The sequence below is a fragment of the Trifolium pratense genome, linkage group LG2 (assembly GCF_020283565.1).
Source record: "Trifolium pratense cultivar HEN17-A07 linkage group LG2, ARS_RC_1.1, whole genome shotgun sequence".
Lineage (NCBI taxonomy): Eukaryota > Viridiplantae > Streptophyta > Magnoliopsida > Fabales > Fabaceae > Trifolium > Trifolium pratense.
In genome coordinates this window covers 10448272-10466957 of record NC_060060.1, presented here as the reverse complement: position 1 = coordinate 10466957, position 18686 = coordinate 10448272, and the positions used below count along the sequence as shown (strand labels likewise).

The 18686-nt window shown below is 34.8% G+C and overlaps 1 protein-coding gene across 1 annotated transcript; it reads right to left on the bottom strand.

The window, feature by feature from the left end:
• Positions 1-11832: 11832 nt before the first annotated feature.
• LOC123904145 (secreted RxLR effector protein 161-like) lies at positions 11833-12495 on the bottom strand. Its single transcript, XM_045953839.1, has one exon. It carries the CDS (start codon positions 12493-12495, stop codon positions 11833-11835), a length of 663 nt encoding a protein of 220 aa, XP_045809795.1.
• Positions 12496-18686: the final 6191 nt, after the last annotated feature.

Genomic DNA, 18686 nt, shown 5'->3' with positions numbered 1-18686 from the left:
TGTTTAATTTCAATATGTTTGGCTCTAGAGTGTAGGATAGGATTTTTAGATAAATGAATGGCTGCAGTATTGTCACAATATAAAGGAATATTATTACTGCTTACCTGATAATCTTCTAACTGATATTTTAACCAGAGTAGTTGTGTACAACACTTAGCTGCTGAAATGTATTCTGCTTCTACTGTAGACAAAGCTATAGTAGTTTGTCTCTTACTAGCCCAGGAGATAAGGTTTTCACCAACAAATTGACAATTGCCACTTGTGGATTTTCTTTCAATTTTATCTCCAGCATAGTCAGCATCACAGAATCCATTTAGCACATAATCATTGGATTTCTTATAGAGAAGTCCAAGATTAGTTGTTCCTTTCAGATACCTAAAGATTCTCTTTACAGCAGTAAGATGAGATTCTCTAGGATCTGACTGGAATCTTGCACATAAGCAAACACTGAATAAAATATCTGGTCTAGAGGCTGTCAGATAGAGTAAGGAACCAATCATACCTCGGTAGACCTTTTGATCTACTTTTCCTTCATCATCTGACTTGCTCATGTTGGTAGTTGAATGCATAGGAGTGTTCATTATCTTGCAGTCATCTAGATTGAACTTCTTCAGAAGTTCCTTGGTATATTTTGATTGATGAACATAAGTTCCTTCCTTCTTCTGATTGATTTGAATTCCAAGAAAGAATTTCAATTCTCCCATCATGCTCATTTCAAATTCATCCTGCATTATCTTAGAAAAATTCTTGCATAAGGAAGCATTAGTTGAACCAAAGATAATATCATCAACATAAATTTGAATGATTAAAATGTCTTCTTTGGTTGTTTTTCTAAAGAGTGTGCAGTCAACCTTCCCTTTCTCAAAACCCTTTTCAAGAAGAAAATTACTGAGTCTATCATACCAAGCTCTTGGAGCTTGTTTCAGACCATACAGTGATTTCTTCAATTTAAAAACATGTTCTGGGTTTGAGACATCTTCAAAACCAGGAGGTTGCTTAACATACACTTCTTCAGAAATAAAACCATTTAAGAAGGCACTTTTAACATCCATCTGATACAAGGTTATTCCATGATTAACAGCATAGGATAGAAGTAACCTGATTGCTTCAAGTCTAGCAACTGGTGCAAAGGTTTCAGTATAGTCAATCCCCTCTTGTTGACTATAACCTTGTGCAACCAATCTAGCCTTGTTTCTTACCACTTCACCTTGTTCATTCAGCTTGTTTCTGAATACCCATTTTGTTCCAATAATGTTCTTGTGTGAAGGTTTGGGCACTAGAGTCCATACATCATTCCTTTGAAATTGATTCAGCTCTTCTTGCATTGCTACAATCCAAGCATCATCCTTCAGAGCTTCATCAATCTTTGAAGGTTCCATCATTGAGATAAGACCAACTAAAGATTCCTCATTTCTCAGTTGAGATCTTGTCTTTCTTGGACTATCCTTGTTGCCTAAGATCAGTTCCTCTGGATGTGATGATTTGTATTTGAAAGTATTTCTTGGGGGCTCATCATCTTCAGACTCATCAACATCAGGTTCAGCAGTTGCTTCAGTTCTTTGTTGTTCAGAGTCTGTAGGAACTGTTATGTTCAGAGGTTCTTCAGAAAATGGATGTTCTGAGTAGTTTGGAATATCTGAATATTGATCCTCTGATACCTGAAATCTAGACAAACCTTCCACAAGCTCTGACACTTGGTCAGGCTCTTTGTCATCAAATTTGACATGCATACTTTCTTCCACAGTGTGTGTTTCAGAAATATACAGTCTGTATGCTTTTGAGCGTTCAGAGTATCCTATAAAGATACCCTTATAACCTCTAGCATCAAATTTCTTTAGATGGACTTTGTTGTTTAAGATATAACATGTACATCCAAACTGATGAAAATAAGAAATGTCAGGTTTTCTTCCCTTGAACAATTCATAAGCAGTTTTGTTCAATTTAGATCTGATATAGATTCTATTTTGAACATAACATGCTGTGTTTACAGCTTCTGCCCATAAAAATTTTGCTACATTAGTTTCATGCATCATGGTTCTGGCCATTTCTTGCAGAGTTCTATTCTTCCTTTCTACAACCCCATTTTGTTGAGGAGTTCTAGGAGAAGAGAATTCATGCAGGATGCCATATTTTTCACAAAAGTTTTCAAAAGGTTCATTTTCAAATTCTCCACCATGATCACTTCTAACTTTTAAAATGGTGTAGCCTTTTTCATTTTGAATTTGTTTGCAGAAGATGCTAAACTCATCATAAGCTTCATCTTTTGTTCTTAAGAATTTTACCCAAGTCCATCTACTGTAATCATCAACAATTACTAATCCATACTTCTTTCCATTGATAGAGGCAGTGTGAACTGGCCCAAAAAGATCAATGTGAAGAAGTTCCAATGGTCTTGAGGTAGAAACAATGTTTTTAGGTTTAAAAGAAGATTTTGTAATTTTTCCTTTTTGACAAGAACCACAAAGTGTGTTTGAGTGATATTTGATTTTAGGTAAACCTCTGACAAGGTCAAGCTTGCTAAGCTTAGAGATTAATCTCCAGTTAGCATGACCTAACCTCTTATGCCAGACCCATTTTTCTTCACTCAAAGTCAAAAGACACAACACTTTTTGTTCATTCAAATCAGAAAGATTAATTTTATAAACATTGTTTTTCCTAAGACCTTTGAATATAATGGAATTATCAGATTGTTTGGTTACAGTACATGATTCCTTATTAAAAATGACTACATAACCATTGTCGCAAAATTGACTTATGCTCAATAGATTATGCTTAAGTCCATCAACTAACCAAACATCATTAATAGATAGGGAAGAATTACCTACTGTACCTGTACCTATTATCTTTCCTTTTTGATTACCTCCAAAGCCAACAGAACCTCCTTCTTTCATAGTCAGCTTAGAAAACAGTTGTTTGTCACCAGTCATATGCCTTGAACATCCACTATCCAGATACCATGAATGATTCATGATACTTCTTTGAGTGGCAGGCTGTATGATAAACAACTTTAATCATTGCGATAGAACTCTTCATCAAGGTTAATGATAAAGTCATCCCAGTATTCTTCCTCTTCATTTTTCAAGTTCTGATTGTTAACTTGAGAACTTGTCAACCATTTGTCTAGGACATAAGCCCTTCTTCCTTTGCATAGGACTTGTTTCCATACTTTAGGTAGGACATATCCTTTCCTAGTTGGTAAATCTGAATGATACATTATTTCAGCTTTTGGTACCCATCTTCTGGGTCCACGCTTGTTAGTCCACACATGCTTACTATGTTGTTTAGTGTTAGAGAAAGATCTTGGTTTTGAATAATAACCTTTTTGAAATCTTTTCTTTGTTTGAAATCTGTTATTGTTCCAAGATTTGGATTGTTTATGATTCCAGGGTTTGTATTTATCCTCAATCCCATGTTCTGATTGATTATATCTACTGACTCTAGAATCATAAATAATCTGAGTCTTGTACTTCATCTGAGATTTGGAGTTTGAATTTTTTCTTTTAAAAACTTCTGATCTTTTAGATTGACTAGCTTCAGGTACTGAAGTTCCTTTGGATCCAGAATTTGAAGTCTCAGATGTTGAAGCTTTCAGAACTTCTGAACTGATGTTCTCAGGTTCTGAACAACTTCTATCTTCTGAACTTTTCTTTCCAGATCCTGAGGAGCTAGGTTCCTCTGAGCTGTCAGCTTCTAAATCACTCAGATCATCATTGTCATTTTCAACAATACCAGGATTCTTTCCCTCTTCACTTGGTGGAACAACATAATAAACCCAAGATTTTCCAACCTTTTTGGCAAAGGTCTTCAGCTTTGAATATGTTCTACCATATTCATAGCCAAGTCCTTCTCCTCTATGTCTCAAAACATTATAAATTCTATTAGCAGCTTTGCTCTTCCCAAGGTTGAGATGCACAAACTGTTGAAGAGCTATTTCCTGCTCATCAATAGGTTTGTGACAAACAGCATAACCCTTTTCAAAGTCATTTACTCTATTCAGAGTTTCTTGATATAGACCTTGAAAATGTTCTGCTTGTTCAGTCAGAGTGTTAAGCTTTTCTTGAAAAACTTTTTGTTTACTTAACACTCTGAGATGTTTCTCAATGACCTTGTTAAGTGCAGTTATAAGTTGAGATTTAGAGCAGTCAGAAAATACCTCATCAGTTACTTCTGAATCTGATTCTGATTCATCGTCTGAGTCTGCATCTGAGTCAGTTGAAGCCATCAGGGCTAGATTTGCCTCTTCTTCTTCCTCAACTTCTTCCTCAGATGATAGCTCTTCAAAGGTAGCCATCAGACTCTTTCTCAATTTACTCTTGAATTGTTGCTTTTTTGAGCTGTATCTTTTGCTTTTGTCTTTAGCAGACATTTCTGGACAATCAGCAATAAAGTGTCCTGGCTTCTTACAGTTGAAGCAGTTCTTCTGATCATCCTTTTTGCTGACAAAATTTCTGGAGCTGTTACCTCTGAAATTTCTTTTGTTAAATCTGTTCCATTGCTGAAACTTGGTGAATAAAGCAAACTCATCCTCATTCATCTCATCCTCTTGACCATCAGCAGAAGATTCTTCTTCAATATCAAGAAGCTGAGTCTTAAGAGCCTTAGAAGTAGTCCTAGTTGACTGTAAAGCCACTGACTTGGACTTCTTCTTAGTTTCTGAGTCAGCATCCAGAACCATCTCATGGCTTCTGAGATTGCTTATCAGAGCTTCAAGACTCAGAGTCTTGAGATTTTGAGCTTCCTCTATTGCAGTGACCTTGGGTCTCCAAGCAATAGGAAGACTTCTCAGAATCTTCTGAACATGGTCATAGGTGGAATAACTTCTCTTAAGAGCTTTAAGACCAGATACAAGGATTTGAAACCTTGTAAACATAGTCTCAATGTTTTCATCTTGTTGCATAGTGAATAGTTCATATTGCCTTATCAGAAGACTAGCTTTAGCCTGTTGAACCTTTTCATTACCATCATAGGTAGCACACATAGAATCAAAGATAGATTTAGCAGTAGACTTGTTTTCTATTCTGACATAATCCTCATGTCTAATAGCACCAACAACAATGTCCTTTACTCTATGATGCTTAGTGTAGTTAGCTGGTGTGAGTAACTTTCTATGCTCAATGGACAACCTTCCATGTTCATTTAAGTTTTCAAAAGTTACTCCCAGCTCAACCAAATCCCACAACTCATGATCAATAGCAGTAATATTGCTATACAGTCTTTCCTTCCACCACTCAAATAATGATGCATCACCATTGAATATAGGGGCTTTCCTATTGCCACTATGTTCATGTGATTCATTACTTAAGTAGTCAAAACCAAAAGCATTTCTAGGACCACCACCAGCACCACTGGCCTCACCGGCTTCACCGGTTGTTCTAGTGCTACTATCGTCTCCTCCAGACATAGTGTTCTCACAAGATCTTTACTGTCTCACTGTTAAGTGAAAGTAACAGACCAGAGCTCTGATACCAATTGAAGGTGTGAAAACACAAGAAGGGGGGTTGAATTGTGTTTTAGTCAAGTTTAAAACTTTTTCAAGTTCTTAACTTAACTACAACGGCAGCGGATAAATAACACAATAAACACGTTAAGAGAGAGAGAGAGATCACACAAGCAATTTATACTGGTTCCTCTCACAAAACGAGAGTAGTCCAGTCCCCTTGCACTTCCAAGGGATTTCACTATAATCACACAAGATTACACCTGCTCAAGCACACAAGCAAGAGACTTCTCAACAATGCTCAAGCACACAAGCTTAAGACTTCACACTTAAGCACACAAGCTTAAGTTTCCTCAAGTAATAGTAAAGTATATGAAAATATACAAATGCTCTTATATGAACCTAAAGAGAGCAAATACAAATAGTACAGAGTATTTGACTAAAGTGCAGAAACACTTGATAAGAGGTTCAGAGCTTGTATACACAGAATTCAGAGTTTGTTCAGCACACGTTCAATCCTTGATAATTTTTTATGTTGTAGCTGATTCTTCTAGTATATATATCATTAGAAAAGAGTCGTTGTAAAAAGAACCGTTGGAGTTGATAATCTTTTGTCTTCAAGCAGTTTGTCTTGATGCAGTTTGTTTGTATCTAAACTGAGTAAGAGTTTCAGATACTTTGACTACTGCAGAGTGGACTTTCCTTATTCAGCTAACAATTCTGAAGACCCACGTTCTCAAGTGAGGACAGACAGAACAAGAGTAGCTGAACTGATCAGGCTTGAGAGGTCCTTTTCTTCATTGGTAGAAGAGTTGACTTGCAAAGGGAATCTTTACAGCTTTCAAAAAGATCTTCAGAGGTTGATGAAGCTTTAGTCACTCAAGAAGTTCTGAAGACTTCATCCTCTGAAGGTTGTAACTTCTGAAGTCCAACATCTTTTGAGCGCTTATGAACTTCTGAATTCACATCCTCTGAGCTTCACTCAGAGCTTATCTGATGCTTATATCTGCACACTTAAAATAAATTTTTAGTCCTTCCAATTGTTTATTAATACTTTGTTATCATCAAAACCTTTATAGATTTAGGGGCAAACATTTTTAAATCAATTTTGTTCCAACATAAGTAACTACATATAAAGTTTAACGGGAAAAAAACCAACAATGAATTGGTTTAAGTAATAAGAGTCTTTTGTCAAAAAAAAAAGTAATAAGAGTCTTGGTCTCCTTAATTTCGTGGTCAGGGGGTTTGATTCTTCCCTCATGTGTATGGAGAAATTTTGATTGGGGGGAGAACCCAACTTGTGTGCCTCAGAATTTCACCAACGAAAATTAGTAATCGCTAATGGCAGTGGAGACTTTTGTATCGATATATATCATGGTAACAAAAAAAAAGTTTAATGAAAAAAAAAATGTAGAGATGAAAAAAGGTATAGGCTTAATTGCACTTTTAATTCTTATGTTTCATCAAATTTACAAAAAATGATCTCTGTTTTTAAACATCGAACTTTTTGTCTGATCTAATTTTACATTTGTTGTAATATTGGTCTCAACTCGTGTGTTTTGCCATCAAACTAGGGTTGAGCATGAAATGTTGAAACAACCAACGTCGATCCACCGAGATGCATATTTCTTTGTTGTGGACGGGTCGTAGCAGGTTGACGAGTCACGAGTCAATTGATACAATTCTATATTGACTTACGGTCCGGCCCAAAAGGTTTTTAAAATTATAATTTCTTTTTGAATTACCACACATCAATAAACATCATCCACAAAATCGACCAACCAAACAAACTACCACTCGAGCAATCCGCACTAGTAGAATTATCACTTATTACTAAGAATGTTTACATAAGTGGAAGAGATACCAGATGTAAAAAGTAACATGAAGTACTATTTACATCTGGTTTCAATTGTAATGGATGTGAAAAATACATAGACACAACTTATTACATCTGATCATAATATCCCCAGATGAAAAGCTAAACGCGGTGGCAATCCTGTAATTATTGTGAAAATTGTCTAAAATAAGTTTACATCTAGCCCATTATATACCCAGATATAAAAAGTCTTAAATGAATTTTTTTTTTTGAATGGAAATTATTATAATCTCTCATCAGCTTCACGCACGAAAAAAGAAAAAAAAACCTAATCTTCTCTCATCAGCTTCACGCACGCAAAGACCAAACCGAACCCTAGCTTTCAATTCACCAAATCGATCGAACTCCTTCAAGAAATCTTCTCTGTTTCAGCAAATCGTTCACCCTCTCACTCGATGGAACTCGTTCTCTCTCGTTCTCTCTCCCTCTCTCTCACTCTCTCAATCATTCTCTCGAACCCTACCCTCCGATCTGTTTCACCGAATCACAAATTCCAATCCCTAATTGAAGAATCAAAGGCTTACTGAACCTAAATCGAAGCTCAGTGAAACGAATCGAAGCTCTCTCAGCTCGTTCCGCTCCCTCCGACCGAAAACACAAACAGGTACTGAATCTATTCTCATACTGATTCTATTCTCAAATTTGTTTATGTTTTCTATGTTTTCTTACTTGCCTCAAAACTCATACGTATATAATAGTTTGGAGTATGTCTCTGTTTGGTACATTTGTTGCTGTGGTTTTCTTAAAAATCGTGTAGGAGTTAGTGATTAAAATTTAGAGAATTTAGAGAATATAAGGGAATGTAGTGCTTTTAATATGTGATACTGGTGGCAATAAATATCAATTTTTGAATGAATTTTCTTGGTTATGAATTTCTAATGCTATTCAAATTTTCAATAATCAGGTATGTGATACACTGGTTCGTTACTCTTCATTTTGAACCCTAAAACCCCTAATTTATATTTCTTGCTTTTCATTGATTCTTCATTGTTTCACTGTTCTTTGTTTTAGGGGACAAGCCAAAGGATCAGAAACCATTTGGCAGTAACTGCTTAGTATATTAATATCAATTGAATTCACTCAGATTCAGTTCAAAATATTCCTAATTTTATTGTCAATTGAAGTTGCAATGTCTTATGGCAGTAACTGCTTAGTCATGATAGGTGAGTGATAGTGTTGCAGTTAACTAATGTCTATGGAGGGAAAGTGAGAGCTATGAAGTATTGAATAAGCTACTCCATGTCTTATTTGACATCTCTGTAGTTCTTTTATTTTTAGAATGGAATAATATATATTCGGTCACCTCGGTGGTACTATCTCGGGCGAGAATTATTACTCTGAAATGGAACAATTCTCTTGATCTGGTAACCATGCCACAAGGCATGCCATTAGAATGAGCTGCGGGATTGAAACCCATGAACATTAATAACAGCAAATGCAGAACCATGTTGGATGAAACCGAACCGGCTGAAACTGGAACTGACTTATGAACCGATATGGCTAAAATCGATATCGGAAGAAGCCCGCGAGATCCTTATGCGCGAGTGTTACAAAGGTCTAGATGACTATATCAACCTAAGTGTAAGCATCTATTTAATCAATTTTGTTTTCAATTTCATCTTAATTTTCATTATTCATTCTTGATTCTCAACAACACAATGCATAAACTCAGTCTTTGAGAATTTAATGATATGGGTTTACTGGCCAAAAGGAACCGTGTTTATTTATTCGGTAGAAACTCAGAAGATAGCCTATGTTATTGATGCATATGCCTCTTATGGGAGGTCTGATGCTTTGAATGGAAAGTCATTGTAAGTCATGTCCTACTGGTTTCTTCTGAATCAATATTTGTTTTCTACATTCTTATCTTTATCAATTGTTATCATGAATTTTGCTTCTGATTAGGGTTTAAACCATCACCATTAAAGCATCAGTTGATTTCAATTTTTCAATTAATTTACCTAATTTTGTGGTTTCTTAACCTTACACATTGAATAAAGATTCCTTTTAGATGTTAATTATTCAGGGTTGGCTTGTATTCTGGTAATATATTGTTCATCTATATAATTGTTTTTGTTGTTGCAGAGTCTAGATGAGATACAATAGATATGTGTTTTTGTTCTTTGAGTTTCTTGATTCTGATGTTATTCTTAAGTTTTTTAACTTTAAGATGAAATTGTTTTTTCTTGGGTCCATTGGATATATATACTATCTTTTTATTTTTGTTTTCCAGTTATGTAGTTTTTTATGTACAGTTTTGACACAATGTACAAAGTTATTTTGACATTATAAATTTCGGTGCTAGCCTTTTGACAATCTAGTAATAAGTGTTGGAATTTGCTTTTTGTTATAATAGGTGAAAAAAAAATTTCTGCAAAGGACAAGCATGATGTTGTCTAGTTTTGGCTGGAGAAAGGCAAGCTCCATGAGTATCTTGTGTGCACACATTATTTTGATGTAAGTTGAACATCTTATTTAGAATTTTTATTGTTACTGGCCAACATGATTAATTTGGAGTTAAGTGTCATGATATTTAAGTATGTAGATTGAAAATTATGTACTTGTTTGCTTGCACTTGCACAATATTGCTCTGAACTTTCACAAACATATTGTAATACTGTTTTGATTTAACTTTCACATACTATCTTTTTATATTGTTTTTCCAAACATATTGTAATACTATTTTGATTTATCTTCCTCTTTGCCAAGAATATTGTAATGCTGTTTTGATATGCATATCAGAATATGTATTTCATTACTTATATTTGCCTTGTTGTGGCTTGATTTTTAATTTTGGATGATGCTAGCTGTTAAGTTATGTTTATATATATATATATCTTGTTGGCCTGTGGGTTAGATTTTTTTTTAAAAAAAAGGAAACGCAGCATTTTTAATATACAAATGCAGGATTTTGTTGAATGTTTAATTTGGCATTATGGGTTAGATTTTTTTAATAACAAAAATTTAAAATATATAAAAAAACGCAGGTATTTGAAAAATAAAAAATAAAGTTAAGATTTCACATCAGGTGGACTTGGTCAGATGTAAAAGGTCCAATTTAATTTTAAAAAAATAATATTTGATTTTCGCCTTGGTCAAAGGTAAAAAGTGTTTTTTTACATCTGACTACCCAGATGTAAAACGTGTATACTTACTAAGTCTCGTGCGCCTACATCTGACATTTTTCAGATGTAAAAAGTGTTTTTCGCCAGATGTAAAAAAGCTTTTTTCTACTAGTGCCGAAACCATAAATAATCGGGAATCATTGAGATATTCTCCTCTTCAGTTATGTTTGGTTTGATATTATTGGCACAAATCTGAGAGAACTTGTCATTAGACGAGTTTGTTAATTTTGAGTTGGGACCAATAACAATAGATGAATTTGCTGAAATTACACTTATATTTTTATCCTTCTCACAAATGTAGTGATAATGCAAATAATCAATTTGTACGATGTTTTTTGTTTTGTATTTGGTGATTAGACTCACATAATTTTAACTCAAATGATTATATATCAACGTTTTTGTAGCTATCAACTAAACTGCAATTGTAGAATAATTATTAGATCAATTTATATTTTGGGTCTTACTCACATTTGGCCTAAGAAAGATTTTTTTTTTTTGGTATTTAAGAAAGATTATTTTAGAAATCGATATAAATTGATCTTAAAATAATAAAACACTTGTCAATATATATATTTTTTATTTGATGGTACGTACTCGTGATACCATGAAAGCCACTTGAAATAATCTTAATTTAATCGGACTTAGGGTCTGTTTGGTAAGTCCAATAAGCTAGCTTATAGCTTATTGGACTAGCTTATAAGCTTGTTTGAAAAAAATAAAAGTGTTTGGTAAAAAGCTTTTCTCACGAGCTTATAGCTTTTTTTGAGATGCTATTTCAAGTAGCGTTTGAGCTTATAGCTTTTTACAGTTTTTTCCATTTTTAACCTTTAATTTAATTTTATTATTTTTTATAAAATAAAAAACTACCCACTAAAATAAAAACTACCCACTACATATAAATATCTTTTTATGTCTTTTTATATTTATCAATCATTTAAAAAGCTAATTTTACCAAACACTTTAATTTCAATCAGCTAACTTTTCAGCTATCAATTATAAGTTAGCTTTTCAGCTATCAGCTAGCTTATCAGCTATAAACTAACTTATAGCTTAATTTTACCAAACAGAGCCTTAGGTACGCCATCTTTAATTTTTCTTATGTATAGTGTGTTGAAGTAAAACTATACTTCTCATTGATCACTTAGCAACAATACAAGCCTATATATAGGCAAAGTCCCAAACACATAAAACAGCTTTTGGCTTAGCCAAGGCAAGCCCATAGTCAGGCTAAGCACGCGCGCGCGCAGGCAAGCTGCTGTAGGCCAAGCTGCAGGCCAGCCTTGCTTGAGGCCCAAGCTATCAACTAAAACACAATTACACATAACAATTGAACTCTACAACAATACAAGTGATCATCCTAACAATTGCTCCCCTAAATTGAACATCAATTCCAATCAATTTATCAACTCCAAAGTGCACAAGCCCATCTTATCTCTATTTCTGCTGAAGCTGTCGAAACTCAATGGCTTAGTCATTATGTCTGCTACTTGCTCAAAGGATGAGCAGTGAACCAGCTGAATTATACCTTCCTTAGTCAAGTCTCTTAAGAAGTGGAATCTCACATCTATATGCTTACTTCTTCCATGCATCACAGGATTTTTAGATAGCTTGATTGATGAGCTATTGTCACGGTAAATGGTGATGCAGTTCCCTTTCCTTGCATCAATAGCAGTCAGAATTCTAGATAACCAAACTCCTTGACATGCACTACCAGCTGCAGCTATAAATTCAGCTTCAGTTGTAGATAATGTCACAATTGGTTGTTTCTTGGAAGACCATGACACAACCTTAGTGCCAATCATAAACACATAGCAAGATGTGCTTCTTCTGTCATCAATGTCACCAGCATAATCAGAATCAGACCACCCAACCAACTCATCTCCTTTACCTCTTTCATACCACAAGCCATAGCTAGTTGTTCCTTTCAAGTATCTGAGTATTCTTTTCACAGCAGCCATATGAATTTCAGTTGGCCTTTCCATATATCTTGCCACTAAGCATACAGAAAAAGCTAGATCAGGTCTGGTTGCAAGCAAGTACATCAAGCACCCTACCATTTGCTTGTATAAAGTTGAATTGCTGGCTTGTCATGTCTCATCTTTCTGAAGCTTGCTACCAGGCACAATTGGATTGTTCACACTATTACAATCACTCATCCCAAATCTCTGCAAGATTTCAACTGCATATTTTTGTTGATACAAAAATATTCCATTACCATCTTGCTTTATTTCCACACCAAGGAAGTACCTCATCTTCCCTAAATCTGTCATTGCAAAATTTCTTTCCATGGAACTCTTGAATTTAGCAAACAATTTCTCATCATTGCATGTGAAGATCAAGTCATCAACATACAAACTCACTACTATAATTCTTCCATCTGTTTCACTCTTGACAAATAGGGTATGCTCATGAGGACATTTTTCAAATCCTTCATGATTAAAGTAGGCTTCTATCTTGCTGTACCAAGCTCTAGGTGCTTGTTTCAATCCATACAAAGACTTCTTCAGTCTGTACACCAGTTGCTTATTTTCCTTTTGATACCCTAGAGGCTGATCTACATACACTTCCTCATTGAGTTCTCCATGCAGAAAAGCACTCTTCACATCAAGCTGAAACACATACCAGTTCTTCAAAGCAGCTATAGCAAGAATAGTTCTGATAGTGTCCCACCTTGCAACAGGTGCAAACACTTCATTGTAGTCAATGCCTTGCTACTGAGAATAGCCTTTTGCAACCAACCTTGCTTTATATTTCTCAATCTTGCCCTGTTCATTGTACTTGGTCTTGTATATCCATTTCACTCCAATCTTCTTTACACCAGCTGGTAATGCAGTCAATTCCCAAGTATCATTGCTTTTAATAGCTGAAATTTCAGCATCCATTGTTTTTCTCCAAATATCATGCTTGCAGGCCTCTTCATAAGAAATGAGATCAGTGCTAGGAGTGAAAATAGCAAGATTGTGCATCTCAGCATCATCTGTAACAAAATCATCAAGGTATCCTGGTCTTTTTGAAACTCTTTTATCCAAGGGAGGGTTATCTTCTTCATCACTACTCTCTGAATCTGGAACAATTTGATCACTCACATCATTGTGCTCTCCTTGATCATTATTATCCCCATTCAAGAGTTCATTGTGATCATCAAAACCTTCATTCCCTTCTTCACTGTGTTTGCTTGTTGAACAAGCATCTGTGTCAGGGATTACTTCTCTTCCCTTAATTGCTTCAACTCCCTTACTTTCCCAATTCCATTGTTTTGTCTCATCAAATCTTACATCTTTGCTCACAACTATCTTTCTTTTCAAAGGATCATACAACTTATAGGCCTTGGATTCATCACTTATGCCTAAGTGAATGCAGACAACGCTTTTGTCATCAAGCTTTTTCCTCAGATTATCTGGTACATGAACATAGGCAATGGAACCAAAAACTTTAAAGTGACTTACTGAGGGTTTGATTCCACTCCAAGCCTCTTCTGGTGTAACATCTTTTACTGCAAAGGTAGGGCATCTATTGAGTATGTGGACTGACCAGTTGACTGCTTCAGGCCAAAAATTCTTTGGCACATTCTTTTCTGACAACATGCTTCTCACCACATTCATAATAGTCCTATTCTTCCTCTCAGAAACACCATTCTGTTGAGGTGTATAGGCAGCTGTAAGTTGTCTTCTGATCCCTTGAACATCACAATATTCATTAAATGCAGTAGATGTATACTCACCACCTCTGTCAGTTCTCAAGCATTGTATCTTGAGTTTAGTCTCATTCTCCACCATAGCCTTGAACTTCTGAAAGGCAATGAATGCTTCAGACTTTTCACTCAAGAAGTAAGTCCATGTCTTTCTGCTTAGATCATCAATAAAGGTGATGAAGTATCTTTTTTTGCCATTAGATTCAGGATTGATAGGACCACAGATATCAGAGTGTACCAGCTGCAAATTCTCACTAGCTCTCCAGAGTGGTTTCTTTGGCATGGATTCTCTCTGTTGCTTTCCCTTCATGCAGCTGTCACACTTTTGATCTGGTTCCTTCACATATGGTAGGCCTTGTACCATTTTCTTCTGGGCCAAGATGTTAATTCCTTTGAAACTCAAGTGTCCATATCTTTGATGCCAAAGCTGAGCATCATTGGATTGGGTTGCTTTGTAACAATTTGGAATCAACACTGGTGCTTTGATTATGTACATTCTATTCATTGACATGTGAGTGAACATAATCAATCCATTTTCTTCATGGTACACCTTGCAAGTGTCATTCTTGAACACTATTGTGAGATTTTTCTGCTGCAGTTGACCTATGCTCAACAAATTGTTCTTCAAACCAGGGAGATAGTACACATTTGTGAGAATTTGAACATACCTTACAATGTACAACTTCAAATTCCCTTTTCCAACTACAACCATTTTGGAATCATCTCCTAATTTCACTGAATCTTTAAAACTATCATCATAGTCAAACAGCCAATCCTTATTTCCTACCATATGATTGCTACATCCTGAATCTAGAAACCAAATTTCATACTTACTTTCATTGTTGCTTTCAAAATCTTTAGTACCTTGAGCCATAAGCAAGATTTCTCCAGCCTCATCAAATTCAAACTCTGCATAGTTTGCATTATCTTCATCCCAGCTTGGACATTCAGATTGAAAGTGGCCTAACTTGTGACATTTGTAGCATTCAACATTTTCTTTGTTGAATCTACCTCTGCCACGTCCTCTCCCTCTACCACCATCTCTTCCTCCACACCCTCTCCCTCTACCACCATTGTTACTCACTTTCAAGACTGGCTCTTCATCTCTTTGACCTTTCATTCTATGTTCATGAACAAGCAGACTGCTTTGCAATTGATCCACAGTCCAAGTAGTGACATCGTTTGATTCCTCAATTGAACAAGCTACATAGTTGAATCTTGAAGTTAAAGAACGCAAGATTTTCTCAACTACTGTACCTTGAGTCATAGGTTCACCGTGCATCTTCATCTTGTTAACAATGGTTAGGGTGCGTGAGAAATAGTCATCAATTGACTCACCAATCTTCATATTCAGAGATTCATATTCTTTTCTCAGAGCTTGCAGCTGAGCTCTCTTCACTTTTGATGATCCTTGATACTTCAATCGCATAGAATCCCAAATATCCTTAGCTGTATCTCTAGAAAGAATGGTTTCAAGAATCGTGCGATCGATTGCTTGAAAATATAATTCTTTGCCTTCAGATCTTTCAATCTACTTTCTTCAGATGATTTCAATTGCTCCTGCGTTGCATTTGCAGGTGCTACAATCACACCATTCTCGATCAAATCCCAATATTCTTTAGAACGTAACAAATTTTCCATAAGCATGGCCCAATGATCATAGAAGCCATCAAATCTTGGTATAGAAGGTTGCATATAGTTGTTTGAATCAGCCATGGAAGCTAGAATCGAAGCTTTCTTGAAAAAGGAGAATGGAAAAGTTTGTTGTAACTGACTAACTGACTTTTGTTCTTTGTGTAACTAACTACGGTTATTGCACAAAGAGGAGGTTTGGATCGATTCAAAAGGTATACTGATACCAATTGTTGAAGTAAAACTGTACTTCTCATTGATCACTTAGCAACAATACAAGCCTATATATAGGCAAAGTCCCAAACATATAAAACAGCTTTTGGCTTAGGCAAGGCAAGCCCATAGTCAGGCTAAGCACGCGCGCGCGCAGGCAAGCTGCTGCAGGCCAAGCTGCAGGCCAGCCTTGCTTGAGGCCCAAGCTATCAACTAAAACACAATTACACATAACAATTGAACTCTACAACAATACAAGTGATCATCCTAACATAGTGCTGATTGAGCATATTCGTACGGATATGCCATATACGATTATTTTTAGTACAAAATTCAAAACTGAGCTTCAGCTGTTCGACACCTATATGGCAAAACTAATCATGCATTCTGCGATTTTTTTTTAAATTATTGGAAGCTTGCGAAGCAATATTTTTTTATTGAGCTTAATAGGATTAAGGATAAGTATATTAAAGCTTAACTCGTTCTAATTAGATTGAGCTATAGAGTGATAAATAGTCGTTTATTACCGGCGTCAAATTTTGACTTGTTAAATGTAAGAAAGTGTATTTCGACGATCAACATGCTTATATATAATTGCATTTAATATTTTGGGTTTATTAGTGTCTTTTAAATTTATGAATATATGTAGTTTTTAAGAGGAATGTTTTTTAGTGTACCATATACTTCATATTTGTCCTTTTAATATGTGCAGTGCAGGTCCCTATTGTGAAAGGAGACTCTCATGTTACTATATCAAACTATCCAACAAATACACACTGAATAAATAAAAGAACAACAGACCAAATTACTTTTTCTATATGAAGTATTTTCTTCTTCATTTGGCAAAATTCGCAATGGAGTCATGCAAAGAAGAATACACGAATATTGACAAATTTAAAATGCAACTTGTCAACAAAACTTATCTAAAAAGAAAAAATAAACCTGTCGGCAAAATGTAATCAATATTTGCACTATCACACAAATACACATCAAAATCTCATCACATATATTCTGTAACTTTCGGAATAAACTAATCTTTATTATGGAAACTGTTTCTATCGACTATTTGATTGAAAATGTGAAACTTTTATCTTTAAAGTGGTTCTTAGCCAAAAACTCCGGTAATTCATGCTCCTTCTATGAGTGAGAGGTGCAATCTATCATATGCTCGAGCCAATATAGGTTGGTGAGGTTTGGTGTTGGGTAGTGATGACTCTGCTTGCTAGGTGGTCTGCTCCTTCTACTTTTTCCCTTGTCCATTTTTTTCTTTGTTACCAGATGTTTTGGTTATGGATTTGGGTGGACTAGTGTCTTGTGGTGGCGTCTTTGTTGTTTTTTTTTTTTTTTTGTCTTCTTGTTTTGTCTTATTCTTTGTGAGTATTTTTGGTACTCCTCTTTTTTTGTTTTGTTCTTGTAACCTCTGAGTTTTGTTTAATATATATCTTTGCCATTTTAAAAAGGCAAAATTACACTACAAGTTATTTATCTTATTTTTTTGTAACACTTTGGTCTTTTATATTTTTTTTTGTAACACTTTGGTCCTTTATCTTTTATTTGTAACACTTTAGTCTTTTTTTTATTTGTAACATTTTAGTCCCTTTTTTTGTAATAGTTTGGTCCTTTATCTTATTTTATTTGTAACACTTTGGTCCTTTATTTTTTATAAATAAATAAGATACGGATCAAAGTGTTACGAAAAAAAAAGATAAAGGACCAAATTGTTACAAAAAAAAAGATAAAGGATCAAAGTGTTACAAAAAAATAAGATAAAGGACATGTAGTGTAATTTTGCCTTTAAAAAAAATCTTGATATCTGATTAAGAGACTCAAGATTCTTGCCACTTGAATCAATATATTATTGATATAAATTAAATCATTTTATTTTTAAATAGTAGCAAGGATCACAACTCAGTTGATGGTTATATCACATTTTATATGCAAGATCTGAGGTTTGAACCCGAATCTTCCACTTATTTATTTCAAGAGGTGAATTTCTAACTATTAAGCTATTGGACAAAAAAATAACAAGAAGAAAAAAACTACTTGAACCAATTCATTTACAAAACCTTTTTTTTTGGGTGGTATTAAAATTAAATACTTTTAAGTAGTAAAAGGGAGAAAAAAAGAACCCTAAATTATTAAATAATGATGTAAGAAATTTTTTCTCCCCCACGTTTGTTTTATCCTCCTGAAACAAGTTCGGCACATATTATTTCAGGGAGATAAAAGAAACGTAGGGGGGCGGGGAGGAGAATTTTACATGATATAATATGATGTTTTATTTTGGACTCAAATGAATTCTTCAGCCCAAGAGCATCTAGGCAACACTATTATTTTGATTGCTTTAAGTTGAACGTTATATGACATAGAAAAATCCATGATACATTTTTTTTTTTAATTTTTCGTTCTGATCACATGTAACATAATTTTGGAATATACGTTCCAAAATTCCAAGTACTTATGGAAGATAGGCCGAAACAAGTTAATAGAAGCGCATTTTGAAAAATATGTACCAAAATAGTAGTTAATTTCTAAGATATCTTCTGAAATCCAAAAAAAAAAAAAATTCACTTTGAACTATTTTGGAAGATAGAATCCAATCAGTTCCGATTTCGGAACATATCTTCCAAAACGTCCGGCATAAGTTTGTAGGGACTGGGAGCAGTTGAGGGGGCCTAAATAGCAGCATTTCTATTATCTGGGCTTCAGATA

Excerpts from the sequence above, each read along its gene's own strand:
- LOC123904145 (XM_045953839.1), bottom strand. The coding sequence starts at position 12,495 with ATGGTAGGGTGCTTGATGTACTTGCTTGCAACCAGACCTGATCTAGCT.